The sequence below is a fragment of the Nannobrachium achirus genome, assembly GCF_963921795.1.
Source record: "Nannobrachium achirus genome assembly, chromosome: 10".
NCBI lineage: Eukaryota > Metazoa > Chordata > Actinopteri > Myctophiformes > Myctophidae > Nannobrachium > Nannobrachium achirus.
Window position 1 is genome coordinate 48343938 of NC_137819.1, and position 22293 is coordinate 48366230.

The 22293-nt window shown below is 42.6% G+C and overlaps 1 protein-coding gene across 1 annotated transcript in view; it reads right to left on the reverse strand.

Moving 5' to 3' along the window:
• Positions 1-22293, reverse strand: part of vps50 (VPS50 subunit of EARP/GARPII complex) — a 170544-nt gene that overhangs the window by 53221 nt on the left and 95030 nt on the right. Inside the window, exons 19-22 of the mRNA XM_080734824.1 lie at positions 17507-17625; positions 14748-14854; positions 11058-11179; positions 3443-3523 (exon numbers count right to left, since the gene is read on the reverse strand). Coding sequence (XP_080590950.1) covers positions 3443-3523; positions 11058-11179; positions 14748-14854; positions 17507-17625 — 429 coding nt within the window. The remainder of the gene's footprint in view (positions 1-3442; positions 3524-11057; positions 11180-14747; positions 14855-17506; positions 17626-22293) is intronic.

Here is a 22293-nt window from a genome sequence, read left to right on the forward strand (position 1 = left end):
AGCTTGTAGATCAGCTATTTTCGCTACTTCTTAATTTTTTTTAATTTTTTATTTATGGAATTTCTTAGATGTGTTTGTTTTAAAATGTACAGAAACTATGTTAAAAACTATTAAAAATTATTTTTTTAAAAGAATGTAGGAAAGACAATTGGATTTTTACTCGAGTCATGGCCCATAAAAATTGGTCCGTGACCCATAAATGAGTCCCTACCCACTGTTTGGGAAACAGTGTCATATACTTTCTACATGAAGAACAAAGCGGGAGCTCGCAACGCTTCAAACCTTTTTCATGTTTATACTTGAAGAGTCGAAACGAAGTGGTTTGTCGCAAATAATATATATATATATATATATATATTTTTTTTTTTTTTTGGAGCATTCAAAAGTGAGTTGCAAGCTCCCGCTTTGTTATTCATGACACTGTTTTTACAGTTTGGCTCAGCAAGAAACGGAGGATGTGCGTTATCTTTTTTCTTTGAATGATAAGAATGTCATTACATGAGATCTGAAGCCACAATTATTAGACTGTGTCTTTTTTATATAAAATAATTACCAAGGTCTGGACCTTGGTGAACTCATAGCTGGATACGGCTTAGAGAGTGGAGTGGCATCAATACAATAGGACTGTGTAGGTCAGTACATTGACAATACGTTTTCCACTCACAAGTGAGCAAAATAAACAACTACAGAGGTTTCATAGGCGGATGGCCAAGCGAAACCCACTGCATCGCATGTTGGACAAAGACCAAGAGGATTTTGAGACATAATAGATTCTTTTGTTCTGCTTTTGTGTGTTGTTCCCATTGTTCTATTGCCATTTTGGTTCGTTTTATATCATATCTATATCCTAAATGTGCTTTCCATTCATGCACATTGTCTTTGATGTATTATTTTACATATTTTATTTCCAATGCTTATATTTCAAATTTATGTTTCCAACAGAACTTTTAGTTGCTCTTTTGTAGTTGCCCATGAAGTACATTACCTTGCATTAGATGTGCTCTAAAAAATAAGTCAATAATATGTACATTGAAAGGAAAGACCAGAGAGACATTTTGACGAGCTTCGGAGAGATAACAATAATAGCAAATTTATATAGTGCTTTTCTAAGTACCCAAAGTTGTTCTTACCACCTGGTGTGTTGTCCTAGAAAACTGTTAATATTGATAAAAGAAAAAGAAGTAAAGAAGAAAAAGTGTTGTTATGCTGTTGTTGCCTGTGTGTGTGTGTGTGTGTGTGTGTGTGTGTGTGTGTGTGTGTGTGTGCGCTCTGTGTGTGTGTGTGTGTGTGTGCGTGCGTGCGTGCGTGCGTGCGTGCGTGCGTGCGCGCGCGCGCGCGCGCGCGTGCAGTGGGGTAGTCCTGGGATGTGTCATTGGAACTCTTAATGGGGGCACTTAATGTGGGGCACCATAAAATTACACACCTCATGTCTAATGTGGTATGATGACTGTATTAGTGTCTTCTTGTGTGTGTGTGTGTGTGTGTGTGTGTGTGTGTGTGTGTGTGTGTGTGTGTGTGTGTGTGTGTGCGCGCGCGCGTGCGGGCGGGCGCGCTCTTTGTATGAGAAAGACAGGAGAGGCAAAGTGATAATGATGACCCATAATGCATTTTGGGGCCACACAGGCTGAGTGCAATCTCAACCATATGACCAGACACATGGGCTCAAAATGAACACAGGAGACTGAGGCAGAAAAAAAAAGCCAACAACAGCAGAGAGAGAGAGAGAGTTGTATGTGGATCACAGAGGATGTGGGCCAGAAAGATGAGGAGAAGAGCATTGTCTCAGAGAGGAAAAGAGAGGAAACTGAGCAAAAGCTTTCATGAAGGAAGAGGGGGAGAGAGAGAAAGAGAGAAGGGGAGAGGGAGGAAAGAGAGAGAGAGAGAGAGAGAGAGAGAGAGAGAGAGAGAGAGAGAGAGAGAGAGAGAGAGAGAGAGAGAGAGATTGTTCCCACAGATCATAACCACCCAAGGAGAGAGTTTGAAAACATGACCAATGATTGAAAAACTCCCATACCTGCTGGGTGAAGTAAAACAATGTGCAAACGCAGCAGCAAGATTTGTGAGCTGCTGTGATAGGAGAAGGATATCAAATGGAACCCAACCACCTTAAAAACCATTATATACATCCCTGCTCTGCCTGCATGTAACATTGATGCATGAAAACTGTTACACTCTTTTCACCTGTACATATTTTGTATTGTATTGTATTGTATACACTTCTGCTTTGGCAATGTAAACGTATGTTTTTTCATGCCAATAAAGCCCTTTGATTGAATTGAATTGAATTGAGAGAGACAGAGAGAGAGACAGACAGACAAGAGACTGTTGGAAACTGGCATCAGGGGAAAAACCTATGAAATCATAAAATCAATGTACACCAACAACAAATGTGCAGTTAAAATAGGCGAAAAACACACAGACTTCTTTCCCCAAAGCCGGGAGTTAGACAGCCTGAGTCCAACTTTCTTCAATATACTGTATATATAAATCAATTGGCAAGAACAGCACCAGGCATCAATCACCCTGGCCAAAACAGAAGTCAAATGCTTACTTTTTGCAGATGGCCTGCTGCTGCTGTTTCCAACCAAAGAGTAGAAGAAAGAGAAGATCATAGCCACCCAAGGAGCCAACATGACTGTGACAAATGCACAGTCCCCCTTTACTAATGAGGTTTGTCTCTATTTAGTAGAGTTTTGGTGCCTTAACAAACACACAGAGACTGGAGACATGGAGAGAGCTGCATGTGAGTGCAAGACAAACTTTTGGAACTAAATCCCGCGTGGAGCTGGGCTGACTTTATTTGGCAAGAAGAAGCATTTATGTTATGTTTGAATCCAGTCTCTCCGTGTGAATGGAATAAACAAGTAAAACTGCATCAGTCCTTCGCCGTGGACTGAAGACTCACCTTTTCAGACTCCACCTAACCCATAGCACTACTGAAACACTCAATGACCATACATGAAGCTAGTTAGCATTTGTTTTTAGGTTTTGTAGAATCCTTTTTTTTCCTTTACTGATTACATTGGTTTTTTTAGATTGATATTCATATGCATTTGTTATATTGTTGTTGATGTTCTGACATGTTATCTTGTTTATTATAGTGATGTATGATCTGCTATTGTAAGTCGCTTTGGATTAAAAGCGTCTGCTAAATGCCTAAACTGTAAACTGCATCCGGTGTCTGTCCTGTCATTCATGGCTGAGAGGTAATCACCGTAGCAACAGACGTGCTACATTGACCAATGATAAAAAACTCCCATATCTGCTGGGTGAAGTACAACAATGTGCAAACACAGCAGCAAGATTCGTGAGCTGCTGTGATAGGAGAACGATATCAAATGGAAGCCAACCACCTTATAGAGAGCGGGAGAGGGGGGAGGAGAGAGAGAGAGAGAGAGAGAGAGAGAGAGAGAGAGAGAGAGAGAGAGAGAGAGACTCTTACCACGTCAATGAGGCTCTCTTGGATGCGGTTCAAAGTGGTCCTCAGTCTGCTGCTGATGAGCCCCAGCCCTGATGACTCATACTGTAGGAAACACACACAGTAAGAAATAGCGTGTGAGATCATGTCTGGTGTATGCAAAAGAAAGAAACATCTCTTGTGTAAACAGATCTCTTAGGCACGGTCTTTAAGAGGGTCAACAGAGCAAGAGAGTTTTGCATGCATGCACCCACACACAGTCGAACACCATCACTCATCCCACGTAGTCACAGGCAAGACAATCTATAACACCACGCCCTTCTATCTGCGTTCAGCTCTAACCGGGAGGAGGTAGTAGCATCAAGGGAGGATTCAAACACACACAGACTACAGCTGATGACAGGAAGGGAGTAGACTAAGGTGGAGGGAGAATGAATGCACAGCAAACAGCAGCCTAAAAGCCCAAAAGCCTCTGAAATCACTTCTGGATGTCCTTGATATCCACTACTTTAATGATGCACATTATGGGACCGGAATATTAACCGCCCACCCACCTCTCCCGTCACCAGACTCTGACGACAGAGCGCTGGTCTGACAGGTCTCCCATTGATTTGAATGGGAATATCGTGGTTTTTCAACTAGGGCTGGGACTCGATTAAAAAAATTATAATGTAATTAGAGGCTTTGTAATTAATTAATCAAAATTAATCGCATATTTAATCTCATACATATTTGAACTTTGAACTGGTTGGAATAACGTGTTCCTTCCACACGCTACGTCTAAACCGGGGAAATCCCCCGTCAGGTGAAAAGAAGCAACTTGGACTACTCATGCATAGAAGGAAGCGTTTGTCTCTACATCAAGGAAGCAAGCACGACTCCAAATCTCTTCACTTCTGAGCATTTTTACCGGGTGCACGGTCGGGAAAGTTACTTTGAAAAAGAGCATCTCTAAAAGAGAATACCAGCACTCACGGAACTGTCATTTAAGGCACTTTTATTAAAGTTTTTATTTGTCCGTTGTCTCCCCAGGTGCGGGAGAGGGAGAGCAGAGCCCAGGATTACATAGGCAATTGGCACTGGGTGAAAAAAATGGGTTACAAAAACGTGGGCTAAAAATTATTAAAAAGAAATCTCATAAATACTTGACCTGAGAAGCAATTTTATTTGAATTAAAATGCATTTTGGTATACAATATTTATGGTATTTATATGGTATTTTAAATCAAAATTTTCCATCCACTGGGCAGAGCAAAGAAAAGCGGTCTGTTCAGCGGCTTCTCCCATTGCGTGCGTTGGGGTTTGTTGACTGTTGGTTGGTGATCGGTACACCTGAAACTTGAGAAAGGTTCTATGGTGCAAAAACTAAGTACGATTAAAACATTTTCTATAATGAATCGAAATGAATCAGTTAAAGTCCCAGCCCTATTTTCAACAAACACAATACAGACAAGTGTTTATCACTAGAAAGAAATGTGGATCGCTTAGCAAACAGCCTATTGGGGCAGCAGAGCAAATCATGCACACTTCAGTGCATCGAATCAAGCACATGGCCAGTGTTAATTAACATGGCGTTTTGGGCACACAAGGCTTGGAAGGCCTTGTCCTGTAGCTACATCACCTCCATGGTTCCATTCTTACCAAGCAAGCAGGGCCCACAAGCCTGGCAGCACCCGTCTCTCTGCCAACCTGAGTGGGCAAAGACGGACTAGGAACAGGCTATGGGCAGCAAGAAAAAAACAGAACCAACAGTGCAAATTAAAAGCACAACAGGAAGGAAAACATCAAAGAGGGCAAAAACAAACAAACACAAAAGCGATGAGTTTAATCAGTGGAGGTGACAGACTGTCTGGAGTTTCAGTAGCTAGTTTGTACAGTCACATCTCCTAAACAGTCAGCATTCACACTCTGATATCACTGATTTATCAGTAAGTATTAGTAAATTGGATGCACATTCCCTGACTAATGAGTTGTGAACTCTCCATCTGGCAGGGTCTCTGTCTGTCCGGAGGCCAAGGACTGTGCCAGCGTACCAAGGGTTCTACAGCTCACTTCAACAGGCACGTGCACAGATAGACATCAAAGGGGGCTTGAGCCCCTGCCCTTTTATCAGTCTGTAAAAAGTGCCCTCTCCAGACCATGAATGCAGTTACTTTTTACTATGGTGAAAGAAATGCAAATGCCCCATTTCCATACCATACAAGGCAGCATTCAAGAGAATTGCCTTGTCCAAACTCTCCTGAACTTGAATGCAGCATCTTATGTGTAGAAATCCATGCTGTACACCACATTTCCAGTATTGACTTGATTATGCTTACCGGTAGTTCCATGTGGTATCACGCACCGAAAATAGCCGACCTCCAAGCTCCACCAAAAGGCCCTTTTAGAAATATCAGCCCCTGCCTCTCTAACATTCTCTGCACGTCCCTGCAATTCAATACAGTATATTGTTGCTGTCGGGTGGAAAACTTGTACAGCATGTCCAAAACCTTCCTTTTTTGTGTTATTTTAAAAACGATTTAAAATGGTGAAAATAGCCGATGTATGATGAAGTAGGGCTTTAATTTACGAAAAAACATACACTTTTTAAACTTGGAGATACAAGGTTTCTGGCTGACAGTGAGCTGTAGAACCCTTCTTAGTTCCACAGCCACAATCCTGCACCCTTCCTCAGTTCACATCAGTCACAACACATTGCAGTACACACAGCCAGGATCCTACCCACCCCCACATCTCTCCCCCCTCTCCCCAAATCCTTCCATCCAATTTTCTTGCTGTATGCCTCCATGGAGTAGTAACTATGTCCTCATAGACCTCTGTCCGTTCAAAGAGCGCCCGGATGAAGAGATGACAGTTGATCCGAGGATCCAAGTCCTTCCTTGTGGTGACGGGTCTTTCATCATCTGGCAGGCCCTCAGCTTTTCTCAAAAGGTATTTGTAAATCTGCTTGCCTCCAATTACCCCCCCCCCCCCCATATTCCCTCCCACACACAAAAAACGACCTCCATTCTTCGAGTTAGCAACACCCGGCGGAGAAGTCATGAGCATACGGTGCTTTATCATAGATAAAGTGTCAGTCAGATTGAGCCTATGGTGCCGTTTGATGGGACTGAGCCAATAAATACATCACCAGAATATTAACGTGGCTTCATTACTCTCTGTGCCAAAGTCTAAATGTGGATATGTAGGCAGCAGTGTGCTGTTATGTGTGCATAAACTAAGTCTGTACGGGAGCCTATTCATGGAGGCATTAGCATTTTGATATAGCCGTCCCTGTCGAAGGAGACAGGTAATTGGAACGCACAGACTCAAAGAAAGGCATAATGACAGAGAGAGAGAGAGAGAGAGAGAGGGAGAGAGAGAGAGAGAGAGAGAGAGAGATTGAAAGAGGCGGAGAAGTTGAGTGGGAGTAAAAGGAGGCGAGATAAAGAGGGAGACGCCACAAGAACCTGCAGCTTCGAGAGACATCGGAGATGGCATTTATGAGGGCAGGAATGACAAGAGTGAGAGAAAGAAAGGCTAACAGATACACAGAGAAAGTGGCGAGGGAGCATGGATAAATAGAGAGAGGGGGAGAGAGAGAGAGGACATGAAGGCACAGATGCACACATGGATAAATGACAATGAAGACAGATCGATAGCAAGGACACCTGTGATGGGTTGTCAGGTTGCAACCAGGGTGTACCCTTCCTTCTTTATCAGTATCTCTCTCACACACACACACGCACACGCACACGCACACACACACACACACACACACACACACACACACACACAGAGAGAGAGAGAGAGACCCACATCTCGCCCGGAAGCCTCCTAGGGAGCAATCGTCTCATCCTCCTTCTAAATGGGCTTAATTAATTACTTAATTAGTCTTTAGATGAAGAAGGGCAAAATGTCAGTCAGTCGAGGTGACCTCTTCTTAACCACTCAAGCCCTATACTGTATACTTAGTTGGTTGTACGAAAACAGATAGCTAAAAATGCGTTGTGGGCCACATTCAGCCATTTTCGGACAATTTGCGCATGTAGCGACATGCCCAAATTAGGAGCGCCACAGTTTAAGTGCTTAAGCTTGGACTTCCAAGAGTAATGTATGCAGGACTTTGTAGAGTAATGTATGCATCTGCAGTGTGACCGCACAGATGTAAAAAACGTGTTGAAAATACTTTTTGTCGCACAATTAACACATAAGGTGCCCAGGATGGCAGGGTGTCCAGCAGCATCAGATTTGTACATTCGTTTGTTTTATATGATTTGCACCTTTGTTACGATTACGGCGATTAGTAGTCCATTATTGCCACCCTCACCTGGGCGGGTGAGTTGTGTAACTTGTGTACAACAACACAGCCATGCTCCTTTCAGTTTATGAGCAGATTTCAGCTTGGGAAAAGCAGTGGAAAAATCACACCCGTGTGAACTGAGCGGTGGTTTACCCACCTCATAGATCATGTGTACCTATTTTTGTGACATTTGAAGAAAATATGTAGGAAAAGGAGCAAACAGTGTGTTTTGGAGAAAATTCAAGATGGCGGAAAATCTATCCTGGCGCAAATGGGCGTGGCCTATATGGGGAGATGCGTCTTGACCCAAGGAATCCAGGGAAAAAAGAATTTTAATTTTCCGATCTACGGTTCAAGAGTTACGGGGCAAAACGTAAAGTGGGCCGTTATAGCGCCACCATGAGGCCGAGTGATGTAATTATTTTTCGATTCATTCTTAAAATCATTATGAATCTCCTCTCCGAGGTTTGAAACTGTAGCTCCTATGGTTTACGAGAGAAAAATACTTGAAAGTGATTTCTTGCATTGTCCCATTATAAGTCAATGGGGACAATTAAGCGTCGTTTTTTGCCGATTACGTCGGCATGGTAAGGCGGATCGGAACGAAAGGTAATAGCACACCATTCCCGGCCGAGCCGCACATTTTGATGTATATATTGCACGAGTGGCGTAAATGGTGCGGCACTAGTTACGCGCCGAAGTTTAGGCTACACGGACGGACGGAGACAGACCCACACACACGGCCACGTATAGGAGCGTTGTGACCACCGCTCAAAAATGCACCCTCCAACCGAGGGCCGTCCCATTTCGTAGACCCCTTCAAACCTACCCTTTGAATGTGCACTATTTTCCTGTTTCTAAGCATACAGTCGATGGACGCTTCAAGCACTTCGTTAGATAGCGGAGTTCCACAATGCAACGCGCACCCACGATTCAACCGAATGAAACCGAAAACAACCGAGTGTCTGCCATTAAAATGTCCATCATCTAAAGATTTCAACTCCAAAAGAGCCCTCAAACTTGTTTTTTTGTGGCACGGAATTAACTTGTAAGTTGTTTTGGAATAGTATTTAGATGTCTAAACTCCATAAATGTGATCAATTAATCATGACAGAGCCTATTTAAAAATATGCCACGGTGTTGTCGGAAAAATTCATGACAGAGCCTATTTAACTAGACCAGGTCACCTGGTTCTGCCAGACCCGCAATGAAAATCAGAATGCAAGGAAGGGGGGGGGGGGGGGGGGGGGGGGTGGATCAATCTTAGTCTGGCCTCTCTCCTTTGACCTGTCCGGCAAGCGTGACGCTGGCAGGAGTGCAAGACTCCAGCTGGTATAGCTCGTGGGATCCTTAAGGCACGCAAACCTCCCCACCACGATAAGGTGTTTTCACTAGTATGGCACTGAACTAACACATGAACACACAGGATTGTATAGGCTGAGCAGCTGGAAATGTTTCTGAGCTTGTAGATGGGCTGAGGAATTTATAGTGTCAGCAGCTCGTCAGCCAACTCAACTCAGCTGGTCCTGTACAGGTGATGGCACTCAAGGCAATCAGCCGAGCAAGGGAAGGGAGGGGCAGATGAGCAGTCAGAGGCAAACACAGGCACACTGAGGAAAAGAGGGACCGACCGACCGACCGACAGACCGACAGACCGACAAAGCCTTTTGTAGGCCGACCCCCTGGGTCTGGCAAAAATATGCCACGGTGTTGTCGGAAAAATTCATAGAACCGGTGTGTATCGTCCTGGGATACGCATGTATCTGTCTGTCAGGCTCCTTTTGCCGGCTACATGAGTGTATCACTGCCGGCTGCAGGTGGTGGCGATATTTTTAAAAAGGCCCTGTAATGGTGAATTGACAACACAAATGGCGTTCAAACAACTAAATACTATCCTATATATCCTATAAATATCTTAAAGTAAATTCCACAAAATACAAGTTTGGGCATGGATGCCTGGCACCGTCACCGGTTCGATTCCCGATCCAGACGACCTTTGCCACGTGTCACTCCCCATCTCTCCCCCATTTCCTGTCAGTCTATTGACCTATCAATAAAGGCATAAAAGCCCAAAAAAACTAATCTTAAAAAAAGAGCTTTAAGAAGGTAAAAAGGTACAGCCACGAAAAAATGGTCGCCGTTCTGCTTTTTTCGTTTCCTCTCGGAGGCCCTCGGCTCGGCTCCGCACTCAGCATTGCCGTCCCATTTCACAGTGTTTGTGTGAGACACACACACACACACGCGCACACGCACACAACCTCCCATTGTATTCAGTTCTAAGTGTTTTTTCATTCTGCTCTAACTTTCCAAATGACAATTTCTTTTCCCACATGATCACAAAGACTGTGCCTGTTTGCGTGATCGATCGGCGGGCCAATCATACGTTGCGAAAAATATTTTGCGACAACTTGAAAAGGTAAGTAAATTCGGAAAAATAGCTGGTAATGCAGGCTAATTTTGGTTCAATATTCTTGGTAGTGAATGAGTTAAGCTCGGGGACAGGGGAGTGTTGAGCTGTGATATATCGCTCGGTCAGACAGTGTTTAGAATACCAAGGAAGGACCCATGAAAGCTATTAATTGGATTTAGCACTGTGCCCATCGCTGGCACTGTGTCCAAGATCATATCTGGTTGCCAAGGATGGAATACTGACAGACCATTAAAGTAAAAGGAGGGGGAGAGAGAGAGAGATTCACACTTCATCCATGGTTGAGTGGTGAACACCTGGGTCTCTGGCAATGGTGCAAAGTACATTTACTCAAGTACTGTAATTAAGTATAGGTTTGAAGTATTTTGACTTTACTTGAGTATTTCCAATTTCCAATACTTTTATTCTACTCCACTATCTCAGATCCTAATATTGTACTTTTACTCCACTACAATTATTTGAAAACCTTAGTTACTAGTTACTTTGCAGATATAAATTATAAAACATACATAAACCACTATAGCTCTATTTTAGCTGTTTGAAAATAGCCTGAGTTACTCACAACGTGTCACGGTGCGATGCGTTGTGAGCTTGTAGATCCTGGGAATTCCAGGCTTTTACTTGTAACAGAGTATTTCTACATTGCAGTATGGATATTTTCACTAAAGTAAAAAATGTGAGTACTTTTTCCACCACCGGTCTCTGGGCCCACATGTGCAATTTGCTGGCCTAGAATCCAATCCTGCCAGTGGCCCTTTAGCACCCTTCACTCTTTAGCACCCTTCACTCTTTACCACCCTTCACTCGCACCCTGTCAGTTTTCTCACCCAGGACCACAAAAGAAAACAAACGTAAAGAGAATGAAAATTACACAGACAACACAGGGTGCCAGGACATCTTGTAAGAAGTGTCGATATACTGTTACCGTACCATATCGTTGCGTCCGAAGAAGGTATACACAGCGTACAGGTAGTAGTCGAAGAGCTGCGACACACAGTGGATGACATCAAAAGCGATGGGCTTCAAGATGTTCATCATCTGGATGTACTTCCCTGTGCACAAAGACAAGAAGGAAATGACTAGTTGTGACCTGCACCTTGTGATGCCTAATGTAATACTCCACAGTAAGGCTGCACAATATTAACTCATTTAATGCTATTCCCGAGGAAACAAAAAAAAAAACGCAGCTGTACGGCCCTGCTGCGCCCGAGGAACCCGAAGATTTAATATGCTTTAATCGTTATGAAACAATTAAAAGTATGATCGCTGTTTATCGTCGATCCGGACTGGATCGGCCCCTCGGAGAACTGTTTCCGGCCGCATTTCCGTTTTTTGACCGGATCAAGTTTCCGTATCCGGTCGGAGGCAGAACCATATCGCAGCTTCCATTAGCTTTCATGTAAACAGTAAGCAGACACAGCTCGGCGATGGAAATGTCTTTTTTCAATCAGATTTTTTTATTTGGAAGCTGTGATCGCGTCTACACACGCCTGGTACATGATCCGTGCACAGATCGTGCGCGCAAATCGCGCAGGTGCCCATGCGGGACCATAGCGCAGCTTCTATTCGCTTTCATGTAAACAGTATCAGATCCTGCTCGGCGACAGAAAGGTCTTTTTTCGATGGGATTTTTTTATTTGAAAGCTGATCGGGTCTACACACGCCTGGTACATGATTTTTTTAACGTGGGCACATCGTGCACAGATCGTGCACGATGTGCCCACGTTAAAAGGTAAGGAAGATCTGGCAGTTCATGAGTTCAGTGATGTTTTAAATGACAGTAAATGAGATTTATGAAAGCGATATTCGATAACATTGTTGAATACCTCAATAATGATATGACTCATATTAACCCTTTCCAAGCCACGGGGAGCCCCTTAATGTTAAAACCGTAATATATCGGACATCTGAGCAAGGAGTCTCAGCCGCGCCATACTTTCCCGGACTTTGTCATTAAAACCGGAATAAATGATTTTGATCCGAAAATCGGCGATCGGGGAGATCGATGCTCGGCCAAAACCACCACTCTATCCCAACGGAGATCGAGAAAATCACGGTGAGCTAATGACCTGGGGGGGAAAAAAAAGAAAAAACAACGGTGCGGTCCAAGAAGGAGGGGTGGCGGGCTCATGTTTATAAACATAATATTATGTCTCAGATCACAATACAATAATAGAAATTTCACGGCTAATCTACCAACCACCATTCTATTTTGGCTGGCAAACTGTTAAGTCAAAACAAAATACAATATATACTGTAGTTTAAATGTCTTTGGAAAATGGAAAATAAAATTGTCCTTTTGGTTTTGGGGAAAAGAAGTTAGTTTCATGGGGATCTGCCCATAAGTCTGACATCTCATTAGTCCTAAATTGGTTAGGGTTAGGGTTAGAATTCACCAGGTAAGCATTCACCAGTTTCTGACTAATGGGATGTCGGACCAAGTAGGGGCTACTACGTACTGCAAAGTACTTCATATTAACAGAAAATGTTCAGTTGCGCATGCGCTCACACACACAGACAGAGAGACAGACAGTGTGGCAACATAGAGCCAGTTGCAAACCAAAAGTTTTGACCAATGTCAAAATGAATGGTGATTTCATCTGAACATGCTTCACTGTGTTCAGACAAGACACCTTGCTTGACAATTCTGCTGTTTGCTTCATGCGTTGTGAGCTTGTAGATCAGCTAATTTCACTACTAATTCAATTTTTTTTTATGTGTTTATGGAAAGTATTAGATTTTTTTCATTCATTTAATTTATGAAATACTTTTGAAAAATGTTGGAATTGATGAAATGTTGTGAAAAATGGACCCAAGACCCGATTTAAAAAATATTAGACAGCAAGCCCAAATAAGCAACTATACATTAGAAAAACAAGCCCACAGTTGCATATAACAGATGGACATGGCAACACTGTCTGTCAGCCACAGATTGGAGCTGCAGTATTGTTAATCTCAGTGGAACAGCTTCCTATAGGGAGGAGTCATGACACGGTGGTCACTCAGCCGGCATTGTGCATTATGTTCTGGGGATTAAACTTGCCAAAAATGCAATAAAGGACTAACTGTGGAGGTACAGGATTGTATGAAGGTTTACCATTGAGTCAGAACTGAAGAATGAATGGAGGGTGAAAAGGAAAATAAAATGTTCTGCCAAGCTCTGGCCTCGAAACAGACCCTTTTAGCAAGACCTTTTTAGCTCTATTCAATTTTTATGCTTTTTAATCCGGCACATGAAACTCTGGGGGCGATCTAATTGTGTGGTGACAAAAGTAGGTATGGGGGTGGAATTAGAAGAACGTTGATGGATTCAAACTGCTTTTTTAAAGATTTGTGTTCACTGCTTGTTTTTAATTCACCCATTATTCTTACCTCCCTCCCTGTCTCCCTCCCTCATTCTCTCATCAAGCTCTGCATGGTCTGACGCCAAACAAACATTGCCTAAAATTGCCGACTATGACGTCAGGCATATCTATACAGTATATGGGGATAATCTGTCGAGAGAGAGACTCACAGATTTCTTTTTAGAATAGATGTTACAGAAAAACTATGAACTGAGAAATCAAGAAAGGACTGACAGTTTCTCCCAAAAACATAAATGGAGGAGAAAAGAAAACTAAAAAGGAAACATGGTCACTATTATCTACAGACATTGATATTCAGGTTATGCTAATTCACGATGACAACTCAACAATTCATGCATGACTACTCTTGCAATCATCCTCAGTTGATCATCTACTATAATTTGTATCACTGCATGCCCATTTAACGATCCCCAAGTCCAATAGGGAGGGGTAATAACCCTGTCCAATGGGCCAGGTAATGACCTTGTCTAGTGGCATTTTACACTTGACAATCAAATCAAGCGGGTGACGGCACTATAGGGCATATTGGGACAAACAGCAGTCTCGTGGTCTTAAAAGTCCACCAAAAAATATGACATGCAAGTTGCTCTTGCGAGATGACAGTAGGGCTGCAACTAACGATTATTTTCATAACCGATTAATCTGTCAATTATTTAGACGATTGATCGATTAATCATTTAGCTATTACCTTATACATTCGATTTGAGTTTCTTGTAGACATGCTTTAACTAACAAAAAAGACATTTTGAATAATTCATTCAAAAACACATCATTTATTACGTTATGCTCAGCTGCCGATTGGGTTCCAAATAAAAGACAACAAATAAATACCTTTTTATGACTGCATACTGATAGAAAGAATAGCTACACATTTGTCAGGCTAAAGGGTAACAGTATTCTTTCCAAATAGGTAATTTAAAAATAAATATTCAAGTCATATTTTTGTTCTTGACCCTATATTCCTGCACGGTATTAATAAAAATCCCAGTGATTAGTTGCCGATCAGATTACGATTACTAAATTAGTTGGCAACTAATTGAATAATCGATTAATCGTTGCAGCCCTAGATGACAGGTTGTGGTGGTTGATAATTAGCGCATGGGAGTCACAAGGCTAGCTGCACTGACCCACAATTACAGGTTTCAACTGGGCTGTTGGCTCATTTACTGCTCGTTAAATGGAGGTTGTGAGGACATGCGTGTACGGGCTGTGCTTCAAGGGAGTTGGGTGTGTGAGTGTGTGTGTCAGGACTCACCGACAAGCCGGATGACGTTGAGAGTGGTGTTGGTGATGATGGGCGCGTTGTTCTTGTTAAGGCTGTAGTCTGACTTCTTCCTGCTCCTCGTGGTCTCTCTGGGAACGCTGATTAGGAGTTAATGACGGGGTGGGGTGAAGGTGAGAGAAGGGTGAGGTGAGAAAAAGCAGTTCTAGTATAATATGTGCCTCGCCAGTATATCTCCGCCTGCGCCGACCCCTCCTGCGATGGTCACGCAGAAATTCAAACGGGCCACCGACTGAGACGTGCCGCTCAGGCATCCAGACATCTAGTCGCGGCGCCGGCTAAATGATGAATCAGAAGCTTACACATAAAAGCCTGAAAAACAGGGACACCTGTAAGATAGAGGGACTGAGAGAGAAAACTCTTGACTCTGATCATTAGAGTGCATTCATTCTATTCATTACCTAGACCGGCTCATTTCCCGGGCATGACCTTGCACGACATGACCTCTAATTAACAATTAACGTGCCCAGTGAAAAGAATAGAGATTTAGCATTTAAGCGATTGATTGGCTAACGTCAGATTAATATGTAAGAGAAGGTGGAAGGATAATATAAAACATCATTTAGACACGTCACTGAGAAGACACAACGTCAAGCTTTATATCACAATATCACATGAATATAATATTATGTGTCAGATTAAATATGTAACAGCCAATTACATGATTATCACGTGAGTTTTTCCTAATGGTGTACAACTAAATAAGTAATAGCGTTATATTCCCTCTTTTTCCCCACACTACACATGTGTCAATCGTATGTAGACTAGAAGTTTGGGCCGCGTTGCGGGCCTCACATTAGAGTTACATTGTACTGCGTAGTTGTGTGCATGTACTGCAGTGAGTAAGGAAGGTGTTGGTTTGAGCAATGAGTATGAATGACGCATGTGGACAATTGGGTATAAATGCATATGGGCAGTTGTTGATGGAAATGAGATGTCATGGTTTATTGTCATGTTGTAATATAGGACAGTGTTTGTTGCAACATATAAGAAAGGAAATAGTACTAAAATGAAATGATATTCAGAATGACAGTATGTCAGTACTGTATGTAGTATGAGTGAAGCAGTAATTAGGAACATCTGTGTGTTGAGCGAACACAGGTTGAGGCAAGTAGATGCCAACTCGTTCATTCTCTTGGCCCCTGACCCTTACTGGTGGTAACAGAGAAAGCTAAGCGGATAGGGAACTGTCGTCTAATGAAGGTGAAGGGAAGCTCATCACCTCTGTCATTGTGAGGTATTCTTGGGAAGATTGTTTTGCCCCTGTTTGTGCCTATTGCAATGTCACACTCAATGACTTTGTCCATCATTTGCATTACCACCATTCTGGTGCCATTCTTGAGAGTACGGTCGGGACCTGCTTGCAGGTTTCTAATCAGCATGACTGGTGTGCCTACTTTCAACTTGAGGTTATGATCAGGGATTCCAGAGGGTGCCAGTGATCCATGATGACATCAGCAGGACTAATAGGCCAGTCAATCTAAGCTAAAATAGGGCCTGACCCAAAAGAAATTGCAATAGTAATCATTCAGGGTTTTTATGATCCTAGGGTCATCCAAAAAAAACATGTTAAAAGTTTCCCATTATATTCTTAGTGGATCAAGGTAAATTCAGGGTGTTGAAGTTTGGGTCCATTCACTTACTAAGTTACTATACAGGAAGAAAAGACCCACATAAACTATGGTTTAGTGATGAGTCATCACTTGTCTGGGGTCAGCTCAGATTTGTGGGCTCCATGTTTGTGACAAGGTATGTTTTTCATGCAAAACAAATGCTTGCAATGGATTCAGAATCATGAAAAAACCCTAGTTAGACCCCTCACATGCTACTTAAAGAAGTTCTTTTCCTGTATAGTAAGTGAAGGGACACAAACTAAAACTGCTCCTACTTGCGTAGATAAATCTTTACAAATTGTTTCCCTGATGGAAAGCTTTGAATCACCTTTCAACACTCCCTCACACGAACACTGAAACAAAACTGACAGGCGGATTATGGTTAAAATAGCCTTTTTCATTCTTGTACTGTAATTATCCTTTCATGAACCAGCTGCAGAGGAGCTAATGATTAGTGTACATCAAACGACCGTGAAACTGAATCTAGTCGTCAAGCAAAAAATTATATATATATATATATATATATATATATATATATATATAAACTATGAAGAGAATGTCTTGATGCTATCTCTCTGCCTACTTGCTCGGGCTGGGTTAGGTCGAGGTGAGCTAACAATACCGTTATAAATGCATGGAAACTGCCTCAGTGTCCGCCTAAGCAGGCTTGAGCACCTGTCTAGAGAAATAAGGATTTGAGAGCGAGACAACTGACTCAGTTTCTTGGCTAGGTTCAAATCTCTTTTAAAGTTTAACATGGGTACACTTTTTTCAAATATGGGTGGGGATTTTGGTGGTTGTGTCAAGAGGAGAAGGTGGGAGCAGCTCATTGGGATAATTAGGTGCACCTATTATTAATCCTGTGCTTTTAGCTATCTGCCTGTCTGTGCTTTCTCTGCAGTTGGTGGCTCACAATGAGACAATTAACCGAGGAGTTGAATGGACTGCACTGCAGGCATGATTATCTACAGGAAAAGCCAGAACAAGAGCATATGCTGGACATTAGATGCCCTTTTAGAAGAGATAAAAAAAATAAAAGAAACATCACCACCCTCACCTCTGTGTCATTCGTGAGGGAAGTAGAGGCAATCCCTAAGCATGGTACAAACTGGTACTGACCTCTTGAGCGGGGCGTCGCCCGTCTGCTCGTCCACATAGTCCTGCTTGAGTTCGTCTGCGACATCACTGTCGCTGTCATAGTCCTGGTAGACACTTTTCTCCAGCTCATCCGACTCGTACTGGAGGAGCATGTGAGTGAGGGCGATGGTAGAACAGATGAATGACAGAGGACAAGGAAGAAGAGACACACACATGGAGGAAGTGAAACAGGGAGAGGGTCGGGGGGGAGGGGGGCAGAACGACAGATCAACGGAGGGATGGAGATGGACAGAGCAAAGGAAGAAGGAGGCAAGAGAGGGATAGAGGGTGGACAGAGTGAGTAAGAATGTAGAAAACAGTGACCTGGTCAAAACCAGTTAACACACTCCTTTGATAGATCAGAGCTGAAAGCAGCCCGAAATAAAGTTGGAATACTATATCATTGTCAGTGCTGTCCCGAGTCACTACAGTGGAACAAGATGTGTTTCAAAAGGACAGCTTGTTCTCCATTTCTAATGCGCTGTACAGCATTTGTATTTCAAATATTTTTTTAAATAAAAAGGAATAACATCTCTCTTTAAACAAGAGTCGCAAGACATCCTTTTTGTGCGTTGCAGTTTGGCTCTGCAACAAGATAGGGGGATATGCACTTACAAATCGGCTAACAAGATGATTATACTTTTAGTTTTCGTTAAATTCATCCCTTCATCTGTCTGAAACGGCAAAACATAAACAGCTGCTCTGAAGAGGGCGTGGGCTAGGCATATAAATGTGACCAAGTTGACACCACAGAAATAGACTACTGTATAGAAGTAGCAAATATTTGTAACAGAGTTTTAATTAAGAAGCTGCAGGGCCTATTTCTTACCTAAAATGTATAAATCATTAACAAACAAGATGCCAGAGACGAACATTGAGTGTCTATACAGTACTTCTCCTTCCTGAGCAGTGAGCACACCTCTCTTATTTACGAGGGTTTACCTTGGACACATCAAACCTATTGCTTACTTTGTTGTTATTTTTGTCAGTAGATATTGGTTTATTGCCCGATTCCAGGGTGGATTTTATAGCCTGAATTAAGACAGCCTCTATAATAAACGTATTGTACTGAAGCTGCTCTGCCTCCGGTTGTTGTGCACTTGGGTCCTACTACTCACATAACTAACACCTGGTTTGTAGTGAGTCATCTTCTCCCTCATCCGCCTTCTTTGCTGTCTCTCTTCATTTAATTTCACTAGCTTATAAATGCCTTAAATATGTCTAGGCAGAAGCCTTAAGGGACTGATAACGCAGAAAAGGATTGGCCTAAAGTGGAAAATCTCCTCTCACAGGAGGCTGGTTCATGAGAGGCCTTCTATAATAAGTTAACAGGATTCTATACAGACGCTCCATCACCCTTGCAATAACAGCCCAGGTTCAGGTAATGGAAGTACAGGACGATACAAGCAGGATCATGAAAAGCTTGCTCATAGCTAAGGCTGATGTGTCAGGCTCGGCAATATTGCTTCTATATTGCCGCTAAGAAGAGAGAAAAAAAAAATCCAAACTAAACGAATGAAAGACAGACAATTTGATATTTCCAATTTGGACAGGAATGCATAGCATGTTTTAGAAATAATCAAACACACAGGAGAAGGGTGCACACCAGTATTGAAGAGGTGATGCTGACCTTGGTAAATAAGTCCAAAGGTGAAGAAAAGCTACGATGCAAAGTGGTAAATGTTTCAGAAAAAAGGGGGGAAAAAAGGAAAACGATGTGCACATCCCCAACCCAGACTTGGGCAGGTGCTGAGCGACAAACAGAAAGCAGAGAAAAATAAATAAAAACCTGCACACACAGAGGGCTCCAATGTGAGCTGTGGTGTTTCAAGCTCAAAGCTCTTCCTCAAATTCAGAGGAAGAGCTTTGAGCTCAAAACGTCAAGGCTTTTTGTGGTGCAAGAAAGGATCTTGTCATGTTTCAGATATAACACTTCATGTTGAAGCGTCTTTGCTGTGCAGTCCTAGTAGGGGTGGGCGATATGGTGATAATTATCGTTGAGACGATACAATGTCTCCACGATATGCCTTTTCAGAGATATCGTATATATTGTGATACAATTGAGGGAGCCTTATAAAAAATCCTGTTGAATCGTTAATACAGAGATTAATTCCAGAATTCAATTTAAACCTGCATTTTGGTCTAAATCAGTAGTTCTCAAACTTTAAAATGTCAAGGTCTCCACTAAAAAGAGTTCTACCACTTTTTCTAGTCACGTGTTCAAATACTGGATTCTGATTGGCTAAATTCCGGAGGTTATGAGAGGACAACTGCCGCAAAGTTGTGTGTCCGAGATCAATGCGCCTCAGTGTACATCCGGGGACTTCAGGAGGTAGTGGAACACTTTTCCCCCAACCAACAAATGAAGGTCGCAGCGGTCCTATGTTTACTAACGTGCGTACTATCGTCGCCGATTTATTTGGATCCAATGCAATCCGCCAACTTTAAAGCCCCTTTTCTCTGAACCTATGCCTTTCTGGAAGCGAACAGCCTCTATTTACGGCCGGAACGGTGCTTTTAACTGACGTTAGCTTAGCTGTAAGCTAGACGCATGGATTAGTATGGAGTTGGCGCCATCTGTTGGTGAGTAGAAGATGTTGTTGGTGGAACATCTGCTGTCTCGCGGAAGTTTTATAGGCAATAATGATTGTAACTTAAGATCCTTGCAAGTTACAACTATGTGTTTTCTTTCATGTATACGGGAAAAAGTGGTAGAAAAGCTATTTACCACTCGGGGTCGGACATTATGCTCTCATAATGTCCTGAGTGATGGTGTTATCGGACTCGGCTGCGCCTCGTCCGATAACACCCTCACTGCGGACATTATGAGAGCATAATGTCCTCTCACTCGGGGTAAATTGCTTACTTACATACTTGTAAAGTTCAATTTAGACCTCCCAAAAGGAACCCAGAGAGTCTAGTTTTTGTCAAGTACCTTGAAAAATAACCATAAAAACCAACGTGAAAAAGAATCGTGATAAAATCGTGTATCGTGATACAGCTTGGGAAAATATCATGATATTGTATTTTTCCATATCGCCCACCCCTAAGTCCTAGTGGGGGGCGCATTAATTGTGTTAACAAGAAATGAAAGGTTTTTCAATTCATCAAAATGTTGCCACTGGCATCAATGAATATCATACTAATTCTCAAGGCACCCCTGTTCTACTGTGCTAAAGAAAAAAATAAAATATTTATTGAACTTTGACAGATAAGAGCTCCAAACATCCGCTAAAGTCCCTGTTGAGATAGGACTTCAATCGATGCAAACACCGGCATACAAATCACATCCTCTTCAACATGCAGCCCTTTAGAGACTCACACATGGACAAAGCCACTTCTTTATCAGTGACAGCCCTGCTGACAAGTTCATCCTTGCTTGGCCAAGGATGACCCCATAACTCCGTATGGAACGGCTCTCCATTTTCATTATGCCAACAGCTCGTATTAAATGTCAGGCCATGCATCAACTGCTGAATAAATGTGGCGGATGTTGTACTGAAAGGCCCGGCGCAGTCTGAAACTGTTATTATGACCCAGGCGGTGATACTTTGAGGTCTACATGAAGCACTTAGCAGCCCTTAGTGATTACCACGCACTTAATAGTCTCTTTATGAACTCGTTTATGACAATTCAACCACCCTACAGTGTGGATGTCACTGGAGAGTCTGATTGGCCATGAGGTGACTGACTGGAGGTGATTGCACAACTTATTCAATTTGAATTCAAGTCAAAAGCACATACCATCTAGTCTAATTGAGGAACGGCAATTGTAATGATGGATAATTGTAATGATGGATAAGTGGAACTGAGGGAGAACAGAGGAGTAATGTGCTAAAACCAGCAGTTGGGTAGCTATACCATTAGTTGCTAAGGTCTGAGGTTGCTACATTTTTCCTGCAGGTGCATATAGGTGTGATTCTCGGATACCATCATTTGCCATTAACTCTTTCTCAGCCTGAACGCACATATACGCATTATTGCGCAAGCTGGCCCAGCCTGGTCGCACATATACGCAATAGGTGATTAAAAACGAAAAAAAAAAAAAAAATATCGGCACACCTTTTTTATCACCAGATCGGCTTACCCAACATATCGGCACACCCCATCTGCGTGCGAGGAGGAGGGGGGAGGGCCCAGAGGGGGATGGGTGTTTTTTTCTCATTGACTTACTGTGTACACAGCAGCCACTAGCTTAGCAACATTGACGGAGCCGATTGAAACGAAAATGCTTGGAGTTACGGTACATACCGAGATCATTGATTGTGACCACATTGACGTGCACGAAACGCGCACGCGAAGCTTCCCGGGGGGGGAGAAGGCTCCGCCAAATCGCCATTATATTCCAATGGGGAGCTAGAATCTTCGCTGGTGAGTAAACATTAACCGACGAAAACAAAACAAAAAGAGACACGTGGGATGTGAAGATGTGCCGATGGCCTGAATGAATGAATGCACTCTAGATCATAATACAATAATAAAAATTCCCGGCTAATCTGAGGACAAGCCATTTTAGCGGAGACTGGGAAAGAGTTAAGCCTTCTGAAGGTGTTGTGGGTGTATTTCAACAAAACATATGTGGCAGAAGGTGTCCATTTAATAACCCCAATGACACATCTAATTCTGAACTAGGATTTTACATACGATAGGTGCCCATCCTAAATAATTACATATACATCTGCAGGGAATCTGCGGTTACATCTTTGTGCTCTGCGTGTGACTTATATTCTGCTCAATATACGTCATTATCATTTTATGTTAATGGAATG